Source organism: Candidozyma auris, chromosome 1, assembly GCF_003013715.1.
Source record: "Candidozyma auris chromosome 1, complete sequence".
Lineage (NCBI taxonomy): Eukaryota > Fungi > Ascomycota > Pichiomycetes > Serinales > Metschnikowiaceae > Candidozyma > Candidozyma auris.
Genome location: NC_072812.1, coordinates 2,775,982 through 2,794,307, shown reverse-complemented (window position 1 = coordinate 2,794,307; position 18,326 = coordinate 2,775,982). Strand labels below are relative to the sequence as shown.

Sequence of the window (18,326 nt, the reverse complement as noted above, 5' to 3'; positions counted from 1 at the left end):
ACAGACGGAAGTTCTTCTAAGCATTGATCATGTGATGGCAAGTTGCTTCTTTGATTGAATTTATGGTACCGCAAGAATCCCTCTCCCAAAGTCGCTGAGTCAGCTGGCTGCTGCGGAGCCATCTGGAGGAATCTCAGGGCCGTCTAGGGCTGGCTTTTGCTGCTGGCGCGAATTGAGACTTTTTGCTCAGTATCCGAGCCGTTTTTTTTTGAGCCTTTTTTTTGTGCATTGCCCTGCCGCATGCTTGTTCAGCCTGACCTTTTGTTGCGAGGGTTTTCTTTTTCTCTCATGCATCATCGGGTGATTTCGGCTTTACGCAACCTTGCCCAATTTATAAGGCGGTAGTTTTCCAGAGCTTCAACACTCTCATTGAAATCTAACTCCACACAAAAAGAAGAAAAAATGAAGATCCTCGACGACGAAGAGAGAAATGCCCACTGGAACGCCGTGCTTCGTGAAGGAGCCATTGGTACCGCCGTCGGGCTCGGTGTTTCTGCTGGCCTTGTTGCGTTCATCAAGAGAAGACAGCCCCTCAGATACAAGTCGTTCAACGCGTCGTTAAAAACCGCCTTGTGGGTGATGCCTACCGTTACCATTGGTGCTTTCTTTGCCGATGAAGGTTCCGTCAACTTCGACAGACAGATGCACCAGTCAGACTACCTCAACCAGCAGGAAGCTCAAAAATTAGAGCAGTGGAACAAGTTGTCGCTTGCAGACAAGATTTTCACCAGAGTGAACGAGAATAAGTACAAGATCATCATCAGTGCATGGGCGCTCTCGCTTTGGGGCTCGTGGCACATCGTCAACAAGGACAAGTACATGACCACCACCCAGAAGGCTGTCCAGGCCAGAGTTTACGCCCAGGCCATCACCGTGGTATTGTTATTGGGAACGGTTCTTTTGTCGATGCACGAGCAGGAGTTAAAGAAGAAGCAGCCACCTCCAGTGCCAGAGTGGAAGAAGTTCTTGGACGAGCAAGAGAGCCACAAGAGAGAGCAACAGAGGCTTGCGCAGCAGCAACAGAAGCAGAAGGAGCACGAGTCTGCAAAGCCACTGGAGGGCCAGGCCGCCCACGAGAAGAAGACTTTCGAGAAGAAGTCCGAGGAGAAAAAGGAGCTTCTCAAGGAGACCGCCAAGGAGAGCTTGTGAGGTGCCGCCATCTTGTAATTTGAAATCGTGAGAGCTGCGCAGCAGCCAGCGAGAGTATAACGACGAAACTACCTGAATAGATTGAGTTAGATCGTGAAGATGACTATTTAATTTAACTATTTATGATAATGAAACTGTAGAACGCAGTGGGGTGGTAGCAAGTACAATGTCAGGCAATAAGGTGAAGACGATACTGGACCGATTGCCCCACAAAGTCGAGAAAATTCTTGCTTTGGATGTTGCTTCTGCTCACTTCATGAATTGAAGGCAAGCAACAGCTCACAAAAATCGCCCTAGATCTAATCTTTCCGTCTCGATCTTTTGTGGACTGACATCAACTCACCACCATCAACTTTCCTCAAAATTTCATGACCTCAGTGGCAAAAGACTGAAGCCTTGCTTCATTTAATCATAGCAACCCCGACGTGAGTGTCTTTATAAGAGTAACAAATGCCTGGAATGCTCCTCTAGGCCATCTTCTCGGCTCCATCTGAAGCCATACCGTATTCAAAATGGCTGCGAAAAATGAGCTACTAGAGTATAACACCCACAAGAAAACATTAAAGAGAGAGAAAGAAGGTAAAAAGAAAAATTCACCTCTTGATAGTATCTTAGACTGGACAGAGCCAGGGCTCCGTGGGGCTCATGTAAACCCCATTCGGGCCACCCAGGAAAGGTGTATGCCTAGTTGGACCCTTGAGAAAGCAGGAAACCAGACTTCAAATGATATGCTTCAGCCTCAATCTTTACAGTTCTCTCGGAAGTAGTTGCAAATTGACGCTTTAAGGAGCCACTGCCTTCCTTGTCCATACAAGCCGGTGTTGAATTATCGGACTTCCAATCTGCAACAGAGCAATAGTAAATTACCAATCTCGAGACGCTTGTCCAGACACCTCCACAACAATTTTACAAACAACACAGCAAGTGCAATTTCAAAATGACTTGAAGGTGAAAAATTCGATACTTTGAAATATACAACCCTTAAGTTTACTTTAGCGGCCAGCTCCCTTCAGAACTTACCGAAATGCGTCAATTGGCCTCGTTCTTTTCTTTTATTATGATTTATTTTTCCTTTACTATTGCTACCTCTGACAGTTCTCTCGGGACTATCTCAGTTCCTGTCTCGCTTAGGTGGTTTTCGCAGCCAAATCGACCCAAGACAGAAATTTCTTGAACTTGAAGTCCCATAAGAAACCAACCAAATTGCACCCACCAAAAAGCCAAAACAAACATTTTTGAACTTCAATTCGCCAATTCCAACGTTATCCTGAAAAAAAAAAAATCCTCCACATCTTCCATTTTCCTCAGATTATCACCTTCATATCCTCTCGCTCTCTATTGTTCCCCACCCGCGGTCATTTTCATGTGCCTAGTAGCACACTGCAAATCCCACAAGCGACTTATTCACCTACACCTTCTTCTCCAACACAATGTCTGACGAGGTGGTGTACGCTGTGTTCGAGCCGCTGGAGGCTAAACTTCTCCAGACAACGTCCCAGACAAATTTGCTCGTGGAAAACCCCATCTTGGCTCTGGCGCTACTGAATATCTTCCCTTACTTGCTTCTCATGGACAACTTGTTGGAGATCCTCACATGGACCAACACTGACCCGTACCAGAACTTTTTGCTTCTTGTGGGCTACTCCGTGCTAGTACTCTACTGGGACACGTTGAAGCTCTTGATACTTCCGTTGTTGATGGCAGTGCTGTTTCTGAGTGTCGTGTGGAGAACAAGCACCATCATCAACGACTCCAAGTACGGCGAAAAACCAACCATCGACGAGGTCTTGCAGACATTGCACAACATCACCGTGAGGCTAGAGGTGTTTTTCCGCCCGGCACGCCACGTTCGCTTCACTAGGAAGAATTACGTGAAATTCGTATTTCTGGCCATCCTACTCACACCGCTCCATGCCACCGTGGTGAGCACGTTTTTGCTGCCTGTGCTGCTTACATGGCTTCTTGGCTTGTTTTTCCTTCTGTACCATTCACCCTGGGCGTATGCCATCAGACACCTTCTCTGGCGGTCCCTCTACATCCGCTTGATCGCATACTACATGACTGGCTTGGACATTCGCCTTTCAAGAGATGCGGGTAAGGAAAAGAGCCACAGCACGATATCAAGAGTCCATTCCCCGAATGGCACCGACGTCGAAGAAGAGCAGACGGGGGACCTTGTGCCGGATGCAGCCAAGGTTAGCCTGAACAACGACTTCACCATCTTGAAAAAAGTGATAGCGTCACCCACACAGCTTCGACAAACTGTCCGCTTTGACATTTTGGAGAACGAGCGCCGCTGGTTCGGCTTTGGCTGGTCCAAACTTCTCTTGCCCAACGAAAGAGCCAGCTACTGCTACGAGCCCCTGATGAGACCGCTGCCAGACCCACAGGACGACGACTTCGAATTCCCTGTATTTGAGCATGACTTGTACAAATATCAATGGCAATGGATGGACGACCGCTGGGAGTTGGACTTGGAGTTCAATAAGTCCCGCTACAAGACCGGGTGGGTGTACTACGACTCCAACTGGGCCAATCCAGTGTACAGAGACCAGTCTAACAAGTACACACGTACGAGAAAATGGACAAGAAGAGCCACCTTGTTGATAGACAAGCGAGACACTGTCAACGACTACTAGTTGGCGGTACCAGCAAATACTGTATATTTATGAGCCTCGCACGTTCGCACCTATAATCTAAAGTCTCCCCTATCTCATCTCTTCACCTTCATTCTTCCCCATGAGTGCTACAGCAGACAAGCCTTTAAAAGAGATTCCAAAGCAATATATAAATCCTCTTGCTGAGAAGGCCCCTACAGAGGGTCCTCGTGTGAATGGCAAGAATTTCAAGATCAAAAAAGATGCTTTTAGAGTGCGCTCCCTTGGAGTGAGAAAACTCAACACATGGGAGCTTCGTGAAAAGAAAAAACTTGAAGAGGAACAGTATAAGGCAAGATTGAGAGAGCTCAAGCAGGAGAAGGAGGATGAGAAGAACCTGAAGATTGCTGAGATTAAGAGAAGACGTGAGCTCAAGGAAGAGAAGGAGAGATACGAAAAAATGGCAGAGAAGATGCATAGGAAGAAGGTGGAGAGGATGAGAAAGAAGGAAAAGAGAAACAAGGCCTTAAGAGAGCGTTGATGACCCACTTAGTAGGAAGACTTTTATTGTTGGCCAACTTCACGTGCATTGCTCAACATCATACTAAAGCTTACGTTCGAGCATCATTTTCATCTATGCATACAAGTTCCCTGTTCTCTGGAGGCAATGAAAGCGATTTTTTCATCACTTCACTCGCCCTTCTTCTGATCATCGTATGAACCTGGCTGGCAAATGAAATACTACCTGCAGTACGTAAAACCATCGCGATGGCGGTTACCCGGATTTTGGGCCACGACTATAAATACTGCGCGAGGTCCCACTTTTTTCACCCGTCTGTCCCGCAGAATTTGCCTTTGTGTTACCTGGGTCTATATACAGTTCATCGTTCATTTGGTTACCTCAGGTACTGCAGACTCACACCCATCAAACCTTGCATACCAACTGAACAGTCATTTATTCCGAAGAGTTGTCTTGTCGCATATAGCCCTTGTATCAACCCTTTTTTCAAGAGAATAAACTTCTGTTTGGTTTCTGACAGGGAGACATTTAGTTGTTTATCTTTGTCGCCAAACTATTATTTTTAATACATTGCTGTCCCAGTACTACCTTTTTCTCCGTTTATAGATCATCATGGATTCATTGAAACTTCCAACAACCGCCGCTAACGCCCAGGCGTTCACAGCTCCAGGCTCCTTATCTATGCCACAAGGCATACATGACCCTAACAATGGCATGATTAAGAAGGATGAAAATTCCGAGCTTGGCATCAAGGAACCCAACGCTGATGATGCGGATGGAGCTATGTCGGGTATCGTGCCCACACTTCAAAACATCGTTGCAACGGTGAATTTGGACTGTCGTTTGGACTTGAAGACCATTGCCTTGCATGCACGTAACGCTGAGTACAACCCAAAGCGTTTTGCTGCCGTCATCATGAGAATCAGAGAGCCGAAAACAACCGCGCTTATTTTCGCCTCTGGTAAGATGGTCGTTACAGGTGCAAAGTCTGAAGATGATTCCAAATTGGCATCTAGAAAGTATGCCCGTATTATCCAAAAGTTGGGCTTCAATGCCAAGTTTACTGACTTCAAAATCCAAAATATCGTTGGTTCGTGCGATGTGAAATTCCCAATTAGACTTGAAGGTCTTGCCTTCTCGCACGGTACTTTCTCGTCGTACGAGCCGGAATTATTCCCTGGTTTGATTTATAGAATGGTGAAACCAAAGATTGTTCTTTTGATATTTGTTTCTGGCAAAATCGTCTTGACAGGTGCAAAGCAAAGAGAAGAGATCTATGCCGCATTTGAAGCCATATACCCGGTGTTGAGTGAGTTCCGTAAACAGTGATCACTCCACCACCCTCCCCTTGTATACTAGCCACCATGAGAGTTGCGTGATGTGATTATCACCAACTATGTCGTTTTTTCATCCAAAAGAGGGAGATCCACGTTCGCGAGGGACCTTATTGTATTGTAAAGTATGGGTCAGTTTGGTGGTTGATTTTGCGTGTTGATTGCTTTTTCCATTTTCATATTTAGTTCTTTGCCCCGTTCTTTTCCCTTTTTAAATGATTAACGACATCATGAAAAGCAATAATTGTAGGCTCTAGCTTCTACCTTTGGGTTTTGCCCACTCAAAAAATTCACAACGGTGCTCTCCCAATTCTGTTGAACTGCCTTTCGCCGAACGAGGACAGCACCAGAATTTCCTACCTTTTGAAGTAGTTTTGAGACTAGTCTTTAGCACACAATCTTCACCATGGCGGCATTTAGGTGGATCTGAATAAATAAGTGAAGTCAACTTTGAAATCGAGTCCAATTTGACAGAAGGACCGGCTGCTTTGATCTCTTGAGGTGGTCCTGAAGAAACATCTTTGTTTTCTTTAAGTTGTTCTTGGGTGAAAAAAGCTCCAATTTTCAGTTGTGCGGATGCTGTGGTCAGCTTCTTGCGGCTAACATACTGTAGTTTTGGCCTTTTGGTGTCTCTTCCACTGGAGTTACCTGTATCGGAATCTGGCGTGACTGATCGCTTTGCTACATTGCCGAACATGGATGAGATATCCCTATGTTTCACTAGCTTGTAGAAAGACTTTGCCTCAAAGCTGATTTTTTTCTGCTCTGAAGGAGGCAATTTGTCTACGAACGAAACATTGACGTCAGTGAATACAGGGCAATGATCGGATCCATTGATGTAGGGTAGGATATCTGCTTTGGAAATGTGATCGACGTCTGAGGAGCTGCTGAATAATATAAGATCAATTCTGGAGCCGTAATTGGACTGTCTGGCGCTTGTCATGGTATTCCAAACAGTATACATTGCCAAACGTCTGCCCTGGATGATTCTTGTAGTATCGTACAAGAAGCTGACATCCAGAGCCTTTGCATAAGGGTTTGTGGGGTGTACGTATTTTTGTAGTAGAGCTCTCACGGGTCTGTTCTTGAAGGCCAAGCACTGATCCTTGTTGACTTTCTCGAACGCCACACCGCCATCTTTCAAGTTGTTCTTCACAAGGTTAACCTTGATGCCCTCGTTGATCGCTTCGGCATGGTCGATCAAGTCTAGAGATACATTTATGTCACCCATAACCACCACCTCTTTTCCCAATGCTTTTAGCTTGCGGCATCTTCGGAGAAGCACTTCGAGAAAGCGGAGACGAAAGAGTTCTCCCTCTTCGGTACCCATTGAGTTTGCAGGACAATAGAGGGAGAAAACCACTGTGCCAGAAGCCAACTCAACCACAGCAGCACGCCCTTCGCTGTCCAACGCTTTCAACTCCTCAAACGTCATGTTCATTTCCTCCATGTCCTCACTGTCCATGTACCCTCCAATGTTGTCAGGTGTCACATCGTACGTCTGAGCCTTATCCTCAGCACTAGGTAACGTTCCTGTAATCCCTTCCTCAGCTTTTACCACAGAAAGACACGCTTTTACGTGTGGTGGATCAGAGTTCAAAGGTACTCTCACGAAAAGACCCACGCCAGAATAGCCTTTTCTTGATTTTGGGATGGAAACAAACGACCTGTAATCCTTGAGGAGTCCTGTACTTGCAAGCCCATCGCCGTTAATTTTGAGTTCCTGAAGCAGGATGATATCTGCCTTGAGAGCCCTGAACAAGGCGTCATGGTCGTTCTGAAGGAGATTCCAAGGATGGTAGTTAAATAGCGTCTTGATTCCGTTGACGTTGAATGTCAAGTAGCGAATGTTGCTGGGCAGCAAATCAGGGATCCGGTTAAGCGGGGGCTTCTCGAGAAGCTCCCTCGGTAGCACCATATGGAAGAAGCGGAGATTCTCGTAGTATGTGAGTGCTTGGTTGCAAAAGTGCGAATGGTGTAGAGAGAGGTGGTGGAGATGCAAGGTTGCTGACAAAATGAAGAAGAAGAGGAAAAAAAAAAGGATGATTTTATAAATATTTGAATACAGAAGGTTTTGAGGACTTGTGATGAAAAATTGAAATAAGCTGCATTATTTTTTTTATCTTATCAGGAAAACTGGTCATCATGCGTATACACTGAGTATCACTGTAGTACATTACCGACCACACAGTGAATAAGCTAGTATAGAAAGTGAAGAGGAATCACTTCTGCAATGTGATTTGAATATTCTGTCTCTTCCAAATATGTTCACCCAATTTGTTCATTCGAAAACAAGTCGAGATTCGTTTCTGATGGTGAGATTATTGAAAACCTCCAGGCGAGAGGAAAGCAGACCAATTTCACAATCCCAAGAAGCGAAACAAGCCAATTCTGCTTCCCAAAAAGGTGATTTCATTTCTACCAACGCGTTTGGTCAGAAGTTGTTCAGAAATTGCTCACGTATAGTTAGACCACACGGGACGCTTGTTGAAGCTTATTTGAATGCTCTCCTCGCCTGAGCTTTGTATCAATCTCACGTTATTGGCGTAAACTGATGTTTCAGATGCGCTGTCACAACAATTTGAAATAGTTGAGCCTTCCAAGGAAAAATAAAAAAGGGTAATTGCCTTGCCTGATACTCTCAGACAAGTGACTTGAGAAAACTCAAAAATAGCCTTCTTGCTTGCCCAGGATTATAAAAGTTAATATTCAATTCTCTTTCTTCATGCACCCCAAAAAGAGAAAACTTGTCTCATAACAATGGATTTCGTTACCTTCGGTAAATACCCCTGCTCCATGAAATGGCTGCAAATGATGAGGTTTCTCCTCATGCAGATGACAAAAGCTACAAAATTCAGCTATCCACTAATAATTGTGTCAACCAATCAGAGAGTTCAAAAACCTCAAATTGCACCGAAATCTTCGTTCTTGTTCAAAGCCTCCACTGACCCAAATGAAGTTCTGCTCCAAGCCTTGCCCTTCCTTTCCGTTTCCGTGTTAAATGGCTGCAAACTACTGCCACCACAACGTCTGGAACACTTGGAAACCTACCCCTTTTCACCTCCACACGACCATTTTCAGCCATCAATACCACTTCAATTCTTTGAGCACAAAGCCTTCCAAAACTCGGCTCATTCCTCCCATTGTTTGTATCTCTGGACCCTCTCTTGTTCTCTCTTTCGCACAATACCAATTCTAGATCGACATATTCGCGCCGCGCTGGGCGACGCGTCGAATCCCATATGTTCTCTGCAACACTGGTGCTTATTCTTAGTTCTCCAACTCAATCTCGTTTTTGTGCTTGAACTTTACCCTCGTACATTTAATTGTTGTTTTTTCACCACATTCGCTTTGAATTTATCCCGTTCTCCTTCGAACGCCTCTAGTTCCCATTTCAAAACTTCAATTGCTCAGCCTTCTTCCCTCGCTAGTCACTACTACTACCAAAGTAAACACTATGGTTGACCCGGACACTTTCATGAAAAACAGTCCCTTCTACCTGGCCCACGGGGACCAGTACAACTTAAGGAACACAACGCCAGACTTATTGAAGTTTCAGCTTCACGAGCAAAACAGAGCCGCGTCTCCCCCGGTGCCCGTCCAGCTGCTGTTTTCATGCTACTTGAAAGAAACGCTATCCTCGAATTCCATCAGCTGTGATGACTCTGACGATTCCGACAACGACCGCACGAGCCATGAAATTGGCGGCCTGGCGGTGTCGACGCCGACTACGGAGCCCGACAGCAAGGACTTGCACTCGGTGCCTGCTTCGCTGAAAGATTTCCTCAACTTGAGAGTTTTGATTGAAAATTCCGTTTTCGACACCCTGAAGATCTCTCCAAAGGCTATCATGTCGTTGCTGCGGACAAAACAGGTCAAGGAGATGATTACTGACAAGGAGGAGCTCAAGGACTACTTGCAAGACAAAATCGCCATCTCCAACCAGTTCTGCTCGACCTTGTTGTTCGACAATGAGTCCAAACCAGACGTGGACCTTGATCTCGTTCTCAAAATCATGAAGCAGAACGCGGAATTGCAGCTGCTGCTCAAAGCAGTCACAACAGAACTTGACGAGCTTCGTTCCAAACTCAACAACCACAACTTGGCTTGCTTGGTTTTGGGCTACGTAGAGGATATCAAACATTCTGCCAGCTCTCAGTTTTTGCAACAGGACCTCCTAGGCAGCCCTTCACGCTCTGGCAATGTCCCAGACTCTGAGAAGAGTTTCGATACCCTTTTCTCCCACATTGCATCCTTGGCTGTTCAGAACAATGTCCAGTTGCCTGAGCATCCCGAAGGATCTCACGTTGCTTTGGATAAGAAGGTAGAGTGGGCTCAGGCTTGCATTGATGCTGTGGTGGGCGCACAGCCAAAATCCACGTATAGTACTCCACAAACATCAGCGGGAAACGACCGCTCCATTGACACGTCTGTGGTAAATGAGGGGGATTCAGTGCTTCAGGACCACTCGTTTCTTTCCGCATCACCATATAAGAATTTGAAGGAGTCTGCCGCAGAGAGCAAGACCATCGCAGAGTACCGTCTAGCATTAAACGATTTGCGTTTTTCCCACCAGTATTTCATGAAAGAGTACGAATATTTGAAAGCCAATTCATTGAAAACAATCTCGGAGTACCGCAAGAAAAATGCTGCTCTTGAGAAGGAGATCTCCAGACTCCGCTCTGGGAGTAGCGTGTCTGTCAACACCATGGATTCTGATTCGTCTAGCGCCAAAGACAAGGAGATTTCACGTCTCCGCAAGGAGCTCAACTCCCTCAAGATCGAAACCATGGGCAACAAACTGCCTAGGAATTCTGGAACGATGACTTCACTGCTTATAACCAACGCGACTGCAGACGAGAACACAGAATCGACGGAAGCAACTTCACCTAGCTACTCTAGTTTTCTGAGCATGGGGGCAGGCTCTTCCATGAGCAATGCTATTTTGAGAAAGGAATTCAAGAAAATCGTGGCCGATCTTCAAGATCAGTATGAGGTTGAACTTGGTAAGGAGCGTCTCAAAAGAAAGCAGCTAGAGGAGAAGCTCAACGAAAAAACGGCTTCTTCGCCTGAGAGCTAAGCCAGAGGATATGCGACTTGTACAAATTTAAAATAATTGCTACCACGGCTGTCAATAATGCTCAAGAGTTGGGCACATTTAATTTTATACCTTTAGCGTGGTGGGATAGATCCTGTACCACAAGTTAGGCGAGGTGTTATAGTACGCGCATCACCAAAACTTACTCCAGTCTCAACACATTTACAGCTTTATATATATATCCAACACACCACGGCCTTGCAATGAAGCAATGAATCATACACGACGAAAGAGTAGCCGCTTGAATCCAGTAAGACGCGTTGTATCTACTTCAAAGCGTGAGGTGTTTCTTGAACTGAAACCTAAGCTGACACCTTCACTGAGGCCTTCACTGCGGCCTTCACTGAGGCTCTCCTCGCTGAAATCGACAGATCTGAACGTCATTCTAACATCTAAAGCTTCAGACTCATGTCTGAGATCTTCTCAAGTGAGGGCAGTGTCCCCAGCGGATCCTCCGATTCCACATACACAGTTCTATCTGAATTCTTCAGACAGAGTCATGAAACCAAAGAGTCAATTTGAGAGGGCCTATGAGGAAAAGATCAGGAAGATTTTGGTGACTGACGAACTCTTTGAATTTCTGGCCCTCGAGCTGGAATCAAAGCTGGTCTCATCGCTCCCACCTTCTCTGGTAGGTGGTTTTGAGGAGACCCTGAACGAGGTTGCTGATGTTACCGAGATAGATTCCCACCTCGAAGAACAGGATACGTCTGAAGCCATGGATGTTTCCATCACACCTGAGTTTTTATCTGAGCAAACGAAGAACCCCGAGTTTGTGTGTTCATGGCTTCTTTATTCCGCAGATCATTTCTTGGACCAGGCCCACAAGAGCGTGCTTGCGACAAATTACGTAGAGGGTACGAGTATGTACTATAGATTTGTGAAGGCGGCATTGAAGGCACTTCATATGGTTGTTTCAGATTATCTTACTGTATTGCAGCCAGCTCAGGCCGCAAAGGTCTACTACCAGATGGCAAAAGTCTACCTCGAGGAGACAGAAGATTGTGGCCGTGCAGAGCAGTACGCAAAGAAGGCCATGGCCATTTCGGCACATAATGGGTTGAAGTCGTCCAGGGTAGCTGCTGAGTTATTGTACGCCGAAATCCTCGACATATCCGACCGGGAATTGTTGGAACCTTTCTTAACAGAAAGGCAAGAGTTACATCAACAGGAAGGCAACATTGATGTTTCTTGTTCGTTCAAGTTGAAACGAGTTGCGACCTCTCTCTCGGCACACAACTTCAGTTCAAGGCTAAAACTCTTGAACTTTACAGAAGAGACATCTGTTGATCCCAAACTTCGATCCTTAGGTCTATTATGGAAGGCAAAATTACTTTTGGCAAAGGGAGCAGCACAGGATGCGGCTCAAGCACTTCACCAATGTCGTGGTGTTTTTCTACAAATGAAGGACGTCACGTCTCAGTTGAAGGCCATGTTATACCTACAGAATCTCGCTGTGTCGATACACATCAATGATTCTAAACACGGTCAGAAGTGGGTACAAAAGTTGACTGATCTTATACATAGAGAGGAGAATGACCATTGGAGCTCATGGAATGATGATGGGTCAATCACAATTTCACTTGCGATAAAGTCCGGTTCCCTTCTGTTCCTGTTGCATTGGATAGCTCCGGACGAGTTAGTTGGCCTTTTTCACTTGATGAGTGGCATTTTCTCTCTTAGCGAGTCTGACCCCGATAGGGCTAAACAGTCATTAAAAGTCAGCTATCAAACAGCTGAGAGGCATATTTCGGCTCTTACGAGTCATCAAGTAACCAACAGGAGCTTCAAAATTTCCCACCTCACCAAGAAAATCGTTCGTTTTTCTTGTATCAAATTTTTAGCAGCCTTCTATCAAGTTTGGCTATCATTTATGTCGGAAAGCGATTTCGGCGGCATAAAAATTATCTACGCTTTCATCGACAGCTACAACCAAGAAAACTTCACTCAGGAGGAACTATGGTACTACCATTTTCTTATTGCCCCCTTCTTGTATCTTTCTGCCTTGCATGCTCAGTCACAAGGAGAACTTAACAGAGCAAAATACTACTTCATGAAGGTACGTAAACTTTGTTCAATTGATACGAACATACCAACTGGAGGAGTTCAATTGCAGAATTCTCTTGGTTTTGGAGGTGAGTTGGTATTTTTAGCTTGTTCTCAGAGAGAACTATTTATCTATTCCACTTTGCATTTATTGAATATCGCTGAGTACGAGTTCAGAAGCTTATCTCAGGGCAAAAATGCATCTCCACAGCATGAGCAGGCTATTCAAAAGACTCGCTCCTCACTTGCATCGTTACACGCAGAAATGACAAGCATTGCGGAAACTTCACTAACAGGTTTCTCGTCCACTCATTTGTTCAGCTTGACCTATAAGTCAGCATTGGCAGCATATCACACTAATGGCATTGATGACACAGAAAAGAATCTCGATGATGATCTCAAAACTGAACTCGAGAAACTAGTGTTTGAAAATACAAACCCCCAGAATGTGGAACTTCTTGCCCTCTACATTCTTCTTCGAATGGCAGTGAGCCTTGACCAAAGTAAGAGGCTTTACGGAAAGTGTACTAGAAGGATATCCAAAGCGGACGACAATGGCCGAATACTCAGTCTTTTCGTCTATTTGGAGGCACAAAGGCGAGAGTTGGGCAAGCACGATCCTGCAAAGGGAGAGAAGATCAAACGCAAAATTGAGGCAGTTCGAGAGTGCATTCATCACAAGTTTGAAAAGGCGAGATCGTCGGTGCTACAGGTGTAAAATATCCTATTATCGTTAATATTTTATAGATATACAAATGGCAGCGACAATCCTGCTATACATGCTGAACGGAATAAACACCAGAATAAACACCAGTGGGCTCATGACAAGAAACTTACTTCTTCGACTTCTTCTTCTTCTCGGGCTCATCATCCTCGGCCTTTCTCTTCTTCTCCTTCTTCTCCTTCTTTTCTTTCTTTTCCTTCTTTTCCTTCTTTTCACTCTTGTCTTTCTTCTCCTTCTTCTCCTTCTTTTCCTTTTTCTCGCTCTTCTCCTTCTTGTCATCGTCAGACTCCATCTTCACATCTTCCGGCTCAGACTTCTTTGGCAATTGTATTTCTGGAGCAGCCTTCTTGGACTCTGGCACTGGAGGAGCAGGCTCGTCGGCGTGGTCCTTGTAGCCCTCCTTCCAGGACTCTGGAGTGTTGTCGTTGACTCTACCGTACTTGTCCAACTTACCGTCAGCCTTCAACTGCTTCTTCTTCTGGGCAACAGGACCAAGACCCCATCTTCTTGGGTAAGTGTCTCTTTCCATGATGCATCTCTTAACCTTGGCCACAACACCGTGGTCACACGACTGCAAGTCGACGGTGGTCATCTGAGCAATACCAATGGCAATGGCCTCACCCTTGGTGGTCATGAGCACCACTTCGTCGTACAACTCGATGCCGTCCTCGTATCTCAACAAACCAGGAATCATCAACTTGGCACCGTAACAAACAGAGTTCACGGCAGAGTCCTTCACCACGACTCTCTTGTAGCCCACAAGCAAAGTCTCCAAAGGCTGGATGATCTTACGCAAATAGGATTCGTCTCTGGTGTTGTCGTAGACGTACTGGGCGTCCAAGACATCGTGCAAAGTGACCAAATTGTCGTTCTCGTCCATGGCCCCCGATCTCACACGACGCAACTCTTGCATGTGTCCACCAACACCTAACAACATACCCAAATGGACACACAAGGTTCTCATATAGGTACCGGCTTCACAGGAGGCCCAGAAAACACCGAGGCCCCTCTTGTTGTCAAACTCAATCAACTTGGAGTCGTAGATAGTTCTCACTCTCAACTGTCTCTTGACAGCAGAAATCAAGGGAGGCCTCTGGAAAAGAGCACCGGTCAAATTCTCCAACGCACGGCCCATCTCCTTAGCATCCTCGAGCTCCTCGTGCAAACGCACAATGCACACATACTCCTTACCAGCACCTTGCTGGGACTTCACAAGACGAGTGGCTCTGTCAACACACACAATAAGGCATCCCGTGACTTTAGGGTCCAAAGTACCCGAGTGACCGGTTTTCTCTACTCTCAAGATACGCTTGATCCAAGCGACGACTTCGTGCGAAGATGGGTTCGAAGGCTTGTCCAAGTTGATCACACCAGAAGAAATATACGACTTCAAGTCTCTTTTCAATGGCGAAGACCCTGCTGGGATGGGGGTGTAGTGGCCCAGACGGACAAGCAACTTGTCGTAGTTTTTCAACAAAAGCGGCCAGTCTGCAGTGCTCGTGGAGGGAGCCACGGCCTCTGGCTTGATCATGTACTCTTCCGACATGCTTTGTGGTGATACAGTAGTTGATGGGTGGTTTTTGAAAAGAGCCTGAAAAAAACTGTGCGACCATCGTGCGGCTCCTCTTTCCGAATTGGGTCGCACTAAGGAGGCTAGCAAAGTAGATAGCATTCGATTGAAATTGAAAAGTGGACCAGTTGAATTTGAGAGATGGGTAGTTGGGAAGCCCGGTTGGGTTTTTATGAAAAATTGTGGGTTTCTTCCTTGTTGTTATTTGATGAGTGAATAGGGTAGGTGCGATGGGTAGTTGCTCACTGTGGAGCATAAAATAGTGCAACATATCTATATAGAGTGGGGACAAAGGTCTAAAGGAAAATTTTTCCTCGAGATGGTGTTTAAATAACGATGCAGCTATTTTTGGTAAGAAATTCTCCCAGACTCTTGTCAGAGAGAGTCGTTTTGTTTCTTGGATGCATTTCCATTTAGAGATTAAGGATCTTTTACTGAGACGATATCAGTACTTTTCCAAGCAAAACAGCCATTGAATGGGATTCCTACTGTTCTCGCCACGATATTCTTATTCATGACTCCCCCCTGGCCTCAACTCTTGAGTCCCATGGACTTTCCAATCTCGCTCTTGGTCACTTCTAACCAAAACAATTCCCTTGCAAGACCTCTCACGGACTTGATGCAGGTATCCATGGTTTCGTCATTGATAAGTTCTTCCTCGCCTTTGAAGTTGCCGCTGACAAGATCTATGGTGTCTTTGTGTGCCTTGATGTCAGCAACGGTGTCGTAGAGTTGATTGACTAAAATGGAATCTGGCATGATGAGTTCATCTAGCTTAATCTTATGGCCTGAGCTCAAGCTTGTCTGGATCTCATCTAGTGACTCTGCGTTGATCTGGTCCAAAGCCTGTAGCTCCTGGTTTAGATTAGACACTGCCTCAATTCTTTCTTCCAAGTACAGAATATGCTTTTTTAGGTTTTCGTCGTTGGCTTGCGCTTGCTTCAAATGATTCAGGAGCTGTCCATGCAAAGCGTTCACTTTACGCTGCTGCTCCTCGATAAAAGGAACAGCTGACTTGGCGCTATCCTCAGATTCAAGAAACTCGTTTATCTTCTGGGCAATTTCTTGCAAGATCGGTTCGTTGTTTCTGTTCTCCTCCAATGTCACCTTATCCATCAAGTCCTCCACCTCCGAAACTGCAGGTTCTTGAGGTGTTTTAGAACGTGACAACGGTGTACCACTTGGAGGGTACCGCTCGTATATACCCGAGTCATCATATGAAGGTCCCCAGGTATGCGTGGGTAGATGTATCTCGGATTGTAGAGGAGCAATCGGCGGTGGTGGTTGTCTTGGTGATGGTAATCCTTCACCAGGCAACGGTAGTGGCAGTCTATACTTCTCGGGAATATCTGTCTGAGACAGCGGGTTCATTGCAACACTTGCTTGAACAGGAGGCCTCATCTCACGAGCGGGCTTCTGTGGCAACGGAGGACCGGTGGTCTCTCGTCTAGGAGGGCCTTGCCTCGTAGTATCTATTGGAACAGGCAGGCTCAGCCCATCAAGCGCTCTTTTCGGCGGCAATTGCGGCCCTGTTCGAGCAGCATGCAAGTGATTTGCGGGTTCGTGATGCAATGGTGACTGTTTCCTTGATTCAAGCGGGGGGTTTTGTTCAAAAGTAGCTCTCAAGCATGCCATCAACAGAAGTAGGGAGAACTCCTTCGTTTGCGATGTTGGCGTGTAGTTCTCGTGCCACAGAGACATGAAGGGGTGGTAAAAACGGCCCAGCGAGTCCACGTTGTTGTTAGGCCGTATCACTAACCTATTATCTGGCACCACAAATACCATAGGAACTCCATTGGGTTCAAGCGAAGAGACGTTCTCGTCTCTAAACGGGTAATTGAGCGGAATCCAAATGTTGAGTGGAACAAGACACGTTCCGCAGTCAAGATTCCCATATAAGTTTATTAAAAGCTGCGCCTGCCCCAGCGCCGATGTGAACACTGCGGTTCTGACTTTGAAGCCTTGCGGGAGGTATGCTGACAAGAAATGGTATAAATGAGAGTAGGCTATTTCCTTATGCAAATACTGTGGCTGGAGCACCGAATAGAGCCAGTTGGCGACTTTCTTGGTGATCTTGGCCATGTGATTGGGGATATGGGATATGTGGTAGGTGGAACTGTGGTGAAGTAGTAGAGAGTTGCAACTTTCAGTGCAGTCCGGTCTTGGGTGAGGTGTAGTGAGACAGTTGTAGTGATGGCGTAATGGGTCAAAATCGGTTGTGAAGTAATTTATTTCTGTTTGAGTTATAGTACGCACTTTTTTTTTCATTTTCCCTTTTTTCATTTCGTTCAATTCTAATACGTCACAAGCGTGAGCCAAACGTATTCTTGGTAGCAGTACGTATATTTTCGCAGCAAGTACTCGATCCCTCCAGAAATTCCAAAATATTGCATTCCAAACTCGACAAAGTTGAGACAAGATAAAAGGCTGGGAAGAATGTCCTTACATTTTCAACCACAACTGGCCTAACGTTTAACCCATTTATTCTTTTTAGAAACTATGTGGAGCTGCTTTCAATCCGACTTTTTCCTGCATGGAACCCGGTATCAATATCACCAACGTCACCTCCACGCATTCTCTCCAACTATCAATTCATAATGTCTGGGTACGTACACACCACAAACACCTACAGTAATCTGCTACTTTGTTCTGCATACTAACCCCAGCTACACTGTGCTTTTTGTTTTAGCAGTGACCGTGGCCTTGTGTGTGTTGTCATGGAACTTTGCTCCTAAGCAGGACCAGACCGTATGGCGGTCTTCCTTGGTCTTGGGATTGTCCATGTGCTACTTAATGTGGGCCATCACGTATTTGGCGCAATTGCATCCATTAGAAGCTCCCAAACGGTCCGACCTCAGAAGAGAGGTGTGACCTTGGAAAAGCAGAGTGTATGTTCTGAAGTCATCAGCAAGTGTATAATAGAAAAAGAGCATCTTGATATGAGTTAATTGTAGGTGTGAAGGAAGCTTGAATGCTGCTTTTTTGGGAGAGATAGGGGGAGATGCCATTAGGATTGACTGAAATGGACCTCTGGCAACGAGTCTGGAGATCGCTAGGTCCAAAGCAGAAACACGACTTTCTATATGTTGAAGCTAATACTTCTAGCAGACTTAAATTTGATGCCAGATTTCAGGGCTCCCGATGCCTTCAAGTTCTGTAGTACCACCACAAGTCATCTTTGCAACATTAGGTAAATTCACAACCAATCGACAACTTTGCAAATGACGCAGTTTATACGTAAATCAACTTTGTTACGTATAGGACGTACCACTTTTTCGTCTTCTTCAT

General features: G+C 45.6%; 10 protein-coding genes across 10 annotated transcripts; 7 read left to right on the top strand and 3 right to left on the bottom strand. All coding sequences in view use genetic code 12, as the record gives it.

Annotated features, from left to right (window-relative positions):
- Positions 1 to 402: 402 nt before the first annotated feature.
- CJI96_0001291 (uncharacterized protein) lies at positions 403 to 1,149 on the top strand (the record flags this gene model as incomplete). Its single annotated transcript, XM_029033304.1, has 1 exon — positions 403 to 1,149. One exon carries the CDS (start codon positions 403 to 405, stop codon positions 1,147 to 1,149), a length of 747 nt encoding a protein of 248 aa, XP_028891896.1.
- A 1,430-nt stretch (positions 1,150 to 2,579) lies between these two features.
- Positions 2,580 to 3,788, top strand: CJI96_0001290 (uncharacterized protein; the record flags this gene model as incomplete). Its single annotated transcript, XM_029033303.1, has 1 exon — positions 2,580 to 3,788. The coding sequence occupies one exon, from the start codon at positions 2,580 to 2,582 to the stop codon at positions 3,786 to 3,788; it is 1,209 nt and encodes a 402-aa protein (XP_028891895.1).
- A 100-nt stretch (positions 3,789 to 3,888) lies between these two features.
- On the top strand, positions 3,889 to 4,287 carry CJI96_0001289 (uncharacterized protein; the record flags this gene model as incomplete). Its single annotated transcript, XM_029033302.1, has 1 exon — positions 3,889 to 4,287. One exon carries the CDS (start codon positions 3,889 to 3,891, stop codon positions 4,285 to 4,287), a length of 399 nt encoding a protein of 132 aa, XP_028891894.1.
- Positions 4,288 to 4,878: 591 nt separating this feature from the next.
- On the top strand, positions 4,879 to 5,595 carry TBP1 (TATA-binding protein; the record flags this gene model as incomplete). Its single annotated transcript, XM_029033301.2, has 1 exon — positions 4,879 to 5,595. The coding sequence occupies one exon, from the start codon at positions 4,879 to 4,881 to the stop codon at positions 5,593 to 5,595; it is 717 nt and encodes a 238-aa protein (XP_028891893.1).
- Positions 5,596 to 5,853: 258 nt separating this feature from the next.
- Positions 5,854 to 7,518, bottom strand: APN2 (DNA-(apurinic or apyrimidinic site) lyase APN2; the record flags this gene model as incomplete). The annotated part of the gene is made up of 1 exon (XM_029033300.2): positions 5,854 to 7,518. The coding sequence occupies one exon, from the start codon at positions 7,516 to 7,518 to the stop codon at positions 5,854 to 5,856; it is 1,665 nt and encodes a 554-aa protein (XP_028891892.2).
- Positions 7,519 to 9,057: 1,539 nt separating this feature from the next.
- On the top strand, positions 9,058 to 10,680 carry PEA2 (Pea2p; the record flags this gene model as incomplete). The annotated part of the gene is made up of 1 exon (XM_029033299.2): positions 9,058 to 10,680. The coding sequence occupies one exon, from the start codon at positions 9,058 to 9,060 to the stop codon at positions 10,678 to 10,680; it is 1,623 nt and encodes a 540-aa protein (XP_028891891.2).
- A 517-nt stretch (positions 10,681 to 11,197) lies between these two features.
- Positions 11,198 to 13,462, top strand: CJI96_0001285 (uncharacterized protein; the record flags this gene model as incomplete). The annotated part of the gene is made up of 1 exon (XM_029033298.2): positions 11,198 to 13,462. The coding sequence occupies one exon, from the start codon at positions 11,198 to 11,200 to the stop codon at positions 13,460 to 13,462; it is 2,265 nt and encodes a 754-aa protein (XP_028891890.2).
- Positions 13,463 to 13,577: 115 nt separating this feature from the next.
- CJI96_0001284 (pseudouridine synthase) lies at positions 13,578 to 15,014 on the bottom strand (the record flags this gene model as incomplete). The annotated part of the gene is made up of 1 exon (XM_029033297.2): positions 13,578 to 15,014. One exon carries the CDS (start codon positions 15,012 to 15,014, stop codon positions 13,578 to 13,580), a length of 1,437 nt encoding a protein of 478 aa, XP_028891889.1.
- Positions 15,015 to 15,569: 555 nt separating this feature from the next.
- On the bottom strand, positions 15,570 to 17,120 carry VPS23 (ubiquitin-binding ESCRT-I subunit protein; the record flags this gene model as incomplete). The annotated part of the gene is made up of 1 exon (XM_029033296.2): positions 15,570 to 17,120. One exon carries the CDS (start codon positions 17,118 to 17,120, stop codon positions 15,570 to 15,572), a length of 1,551 nt encoding a protein of 516 aa, XP_028891888.2.
- A 515-nt stretch (positions 17,121 to 17,635) lies between these two features.
- Positions 17,636 to 17,909, top strand: CJI96_0001282 (H(+)-transporting V0 sector ATPase subunit e; the record flags this gene model as incomplete). The annotated part of the gene is made up of 2 exons (XM_029033295.2): positions 17,636 to 17,643; positions 17,705 to 17,909. The coding sequence occupies 2 exons, from the start codon at positions 17,636 to 17,638 to the stop codon at positions 17,907 to 17,909; spliced, it is 213 nt and encodes a 70-aa protein (XP_028891887.2).
- Between the last annotated feature and the right edge of the window lie 417 nt (positions 17,910 to 18,326).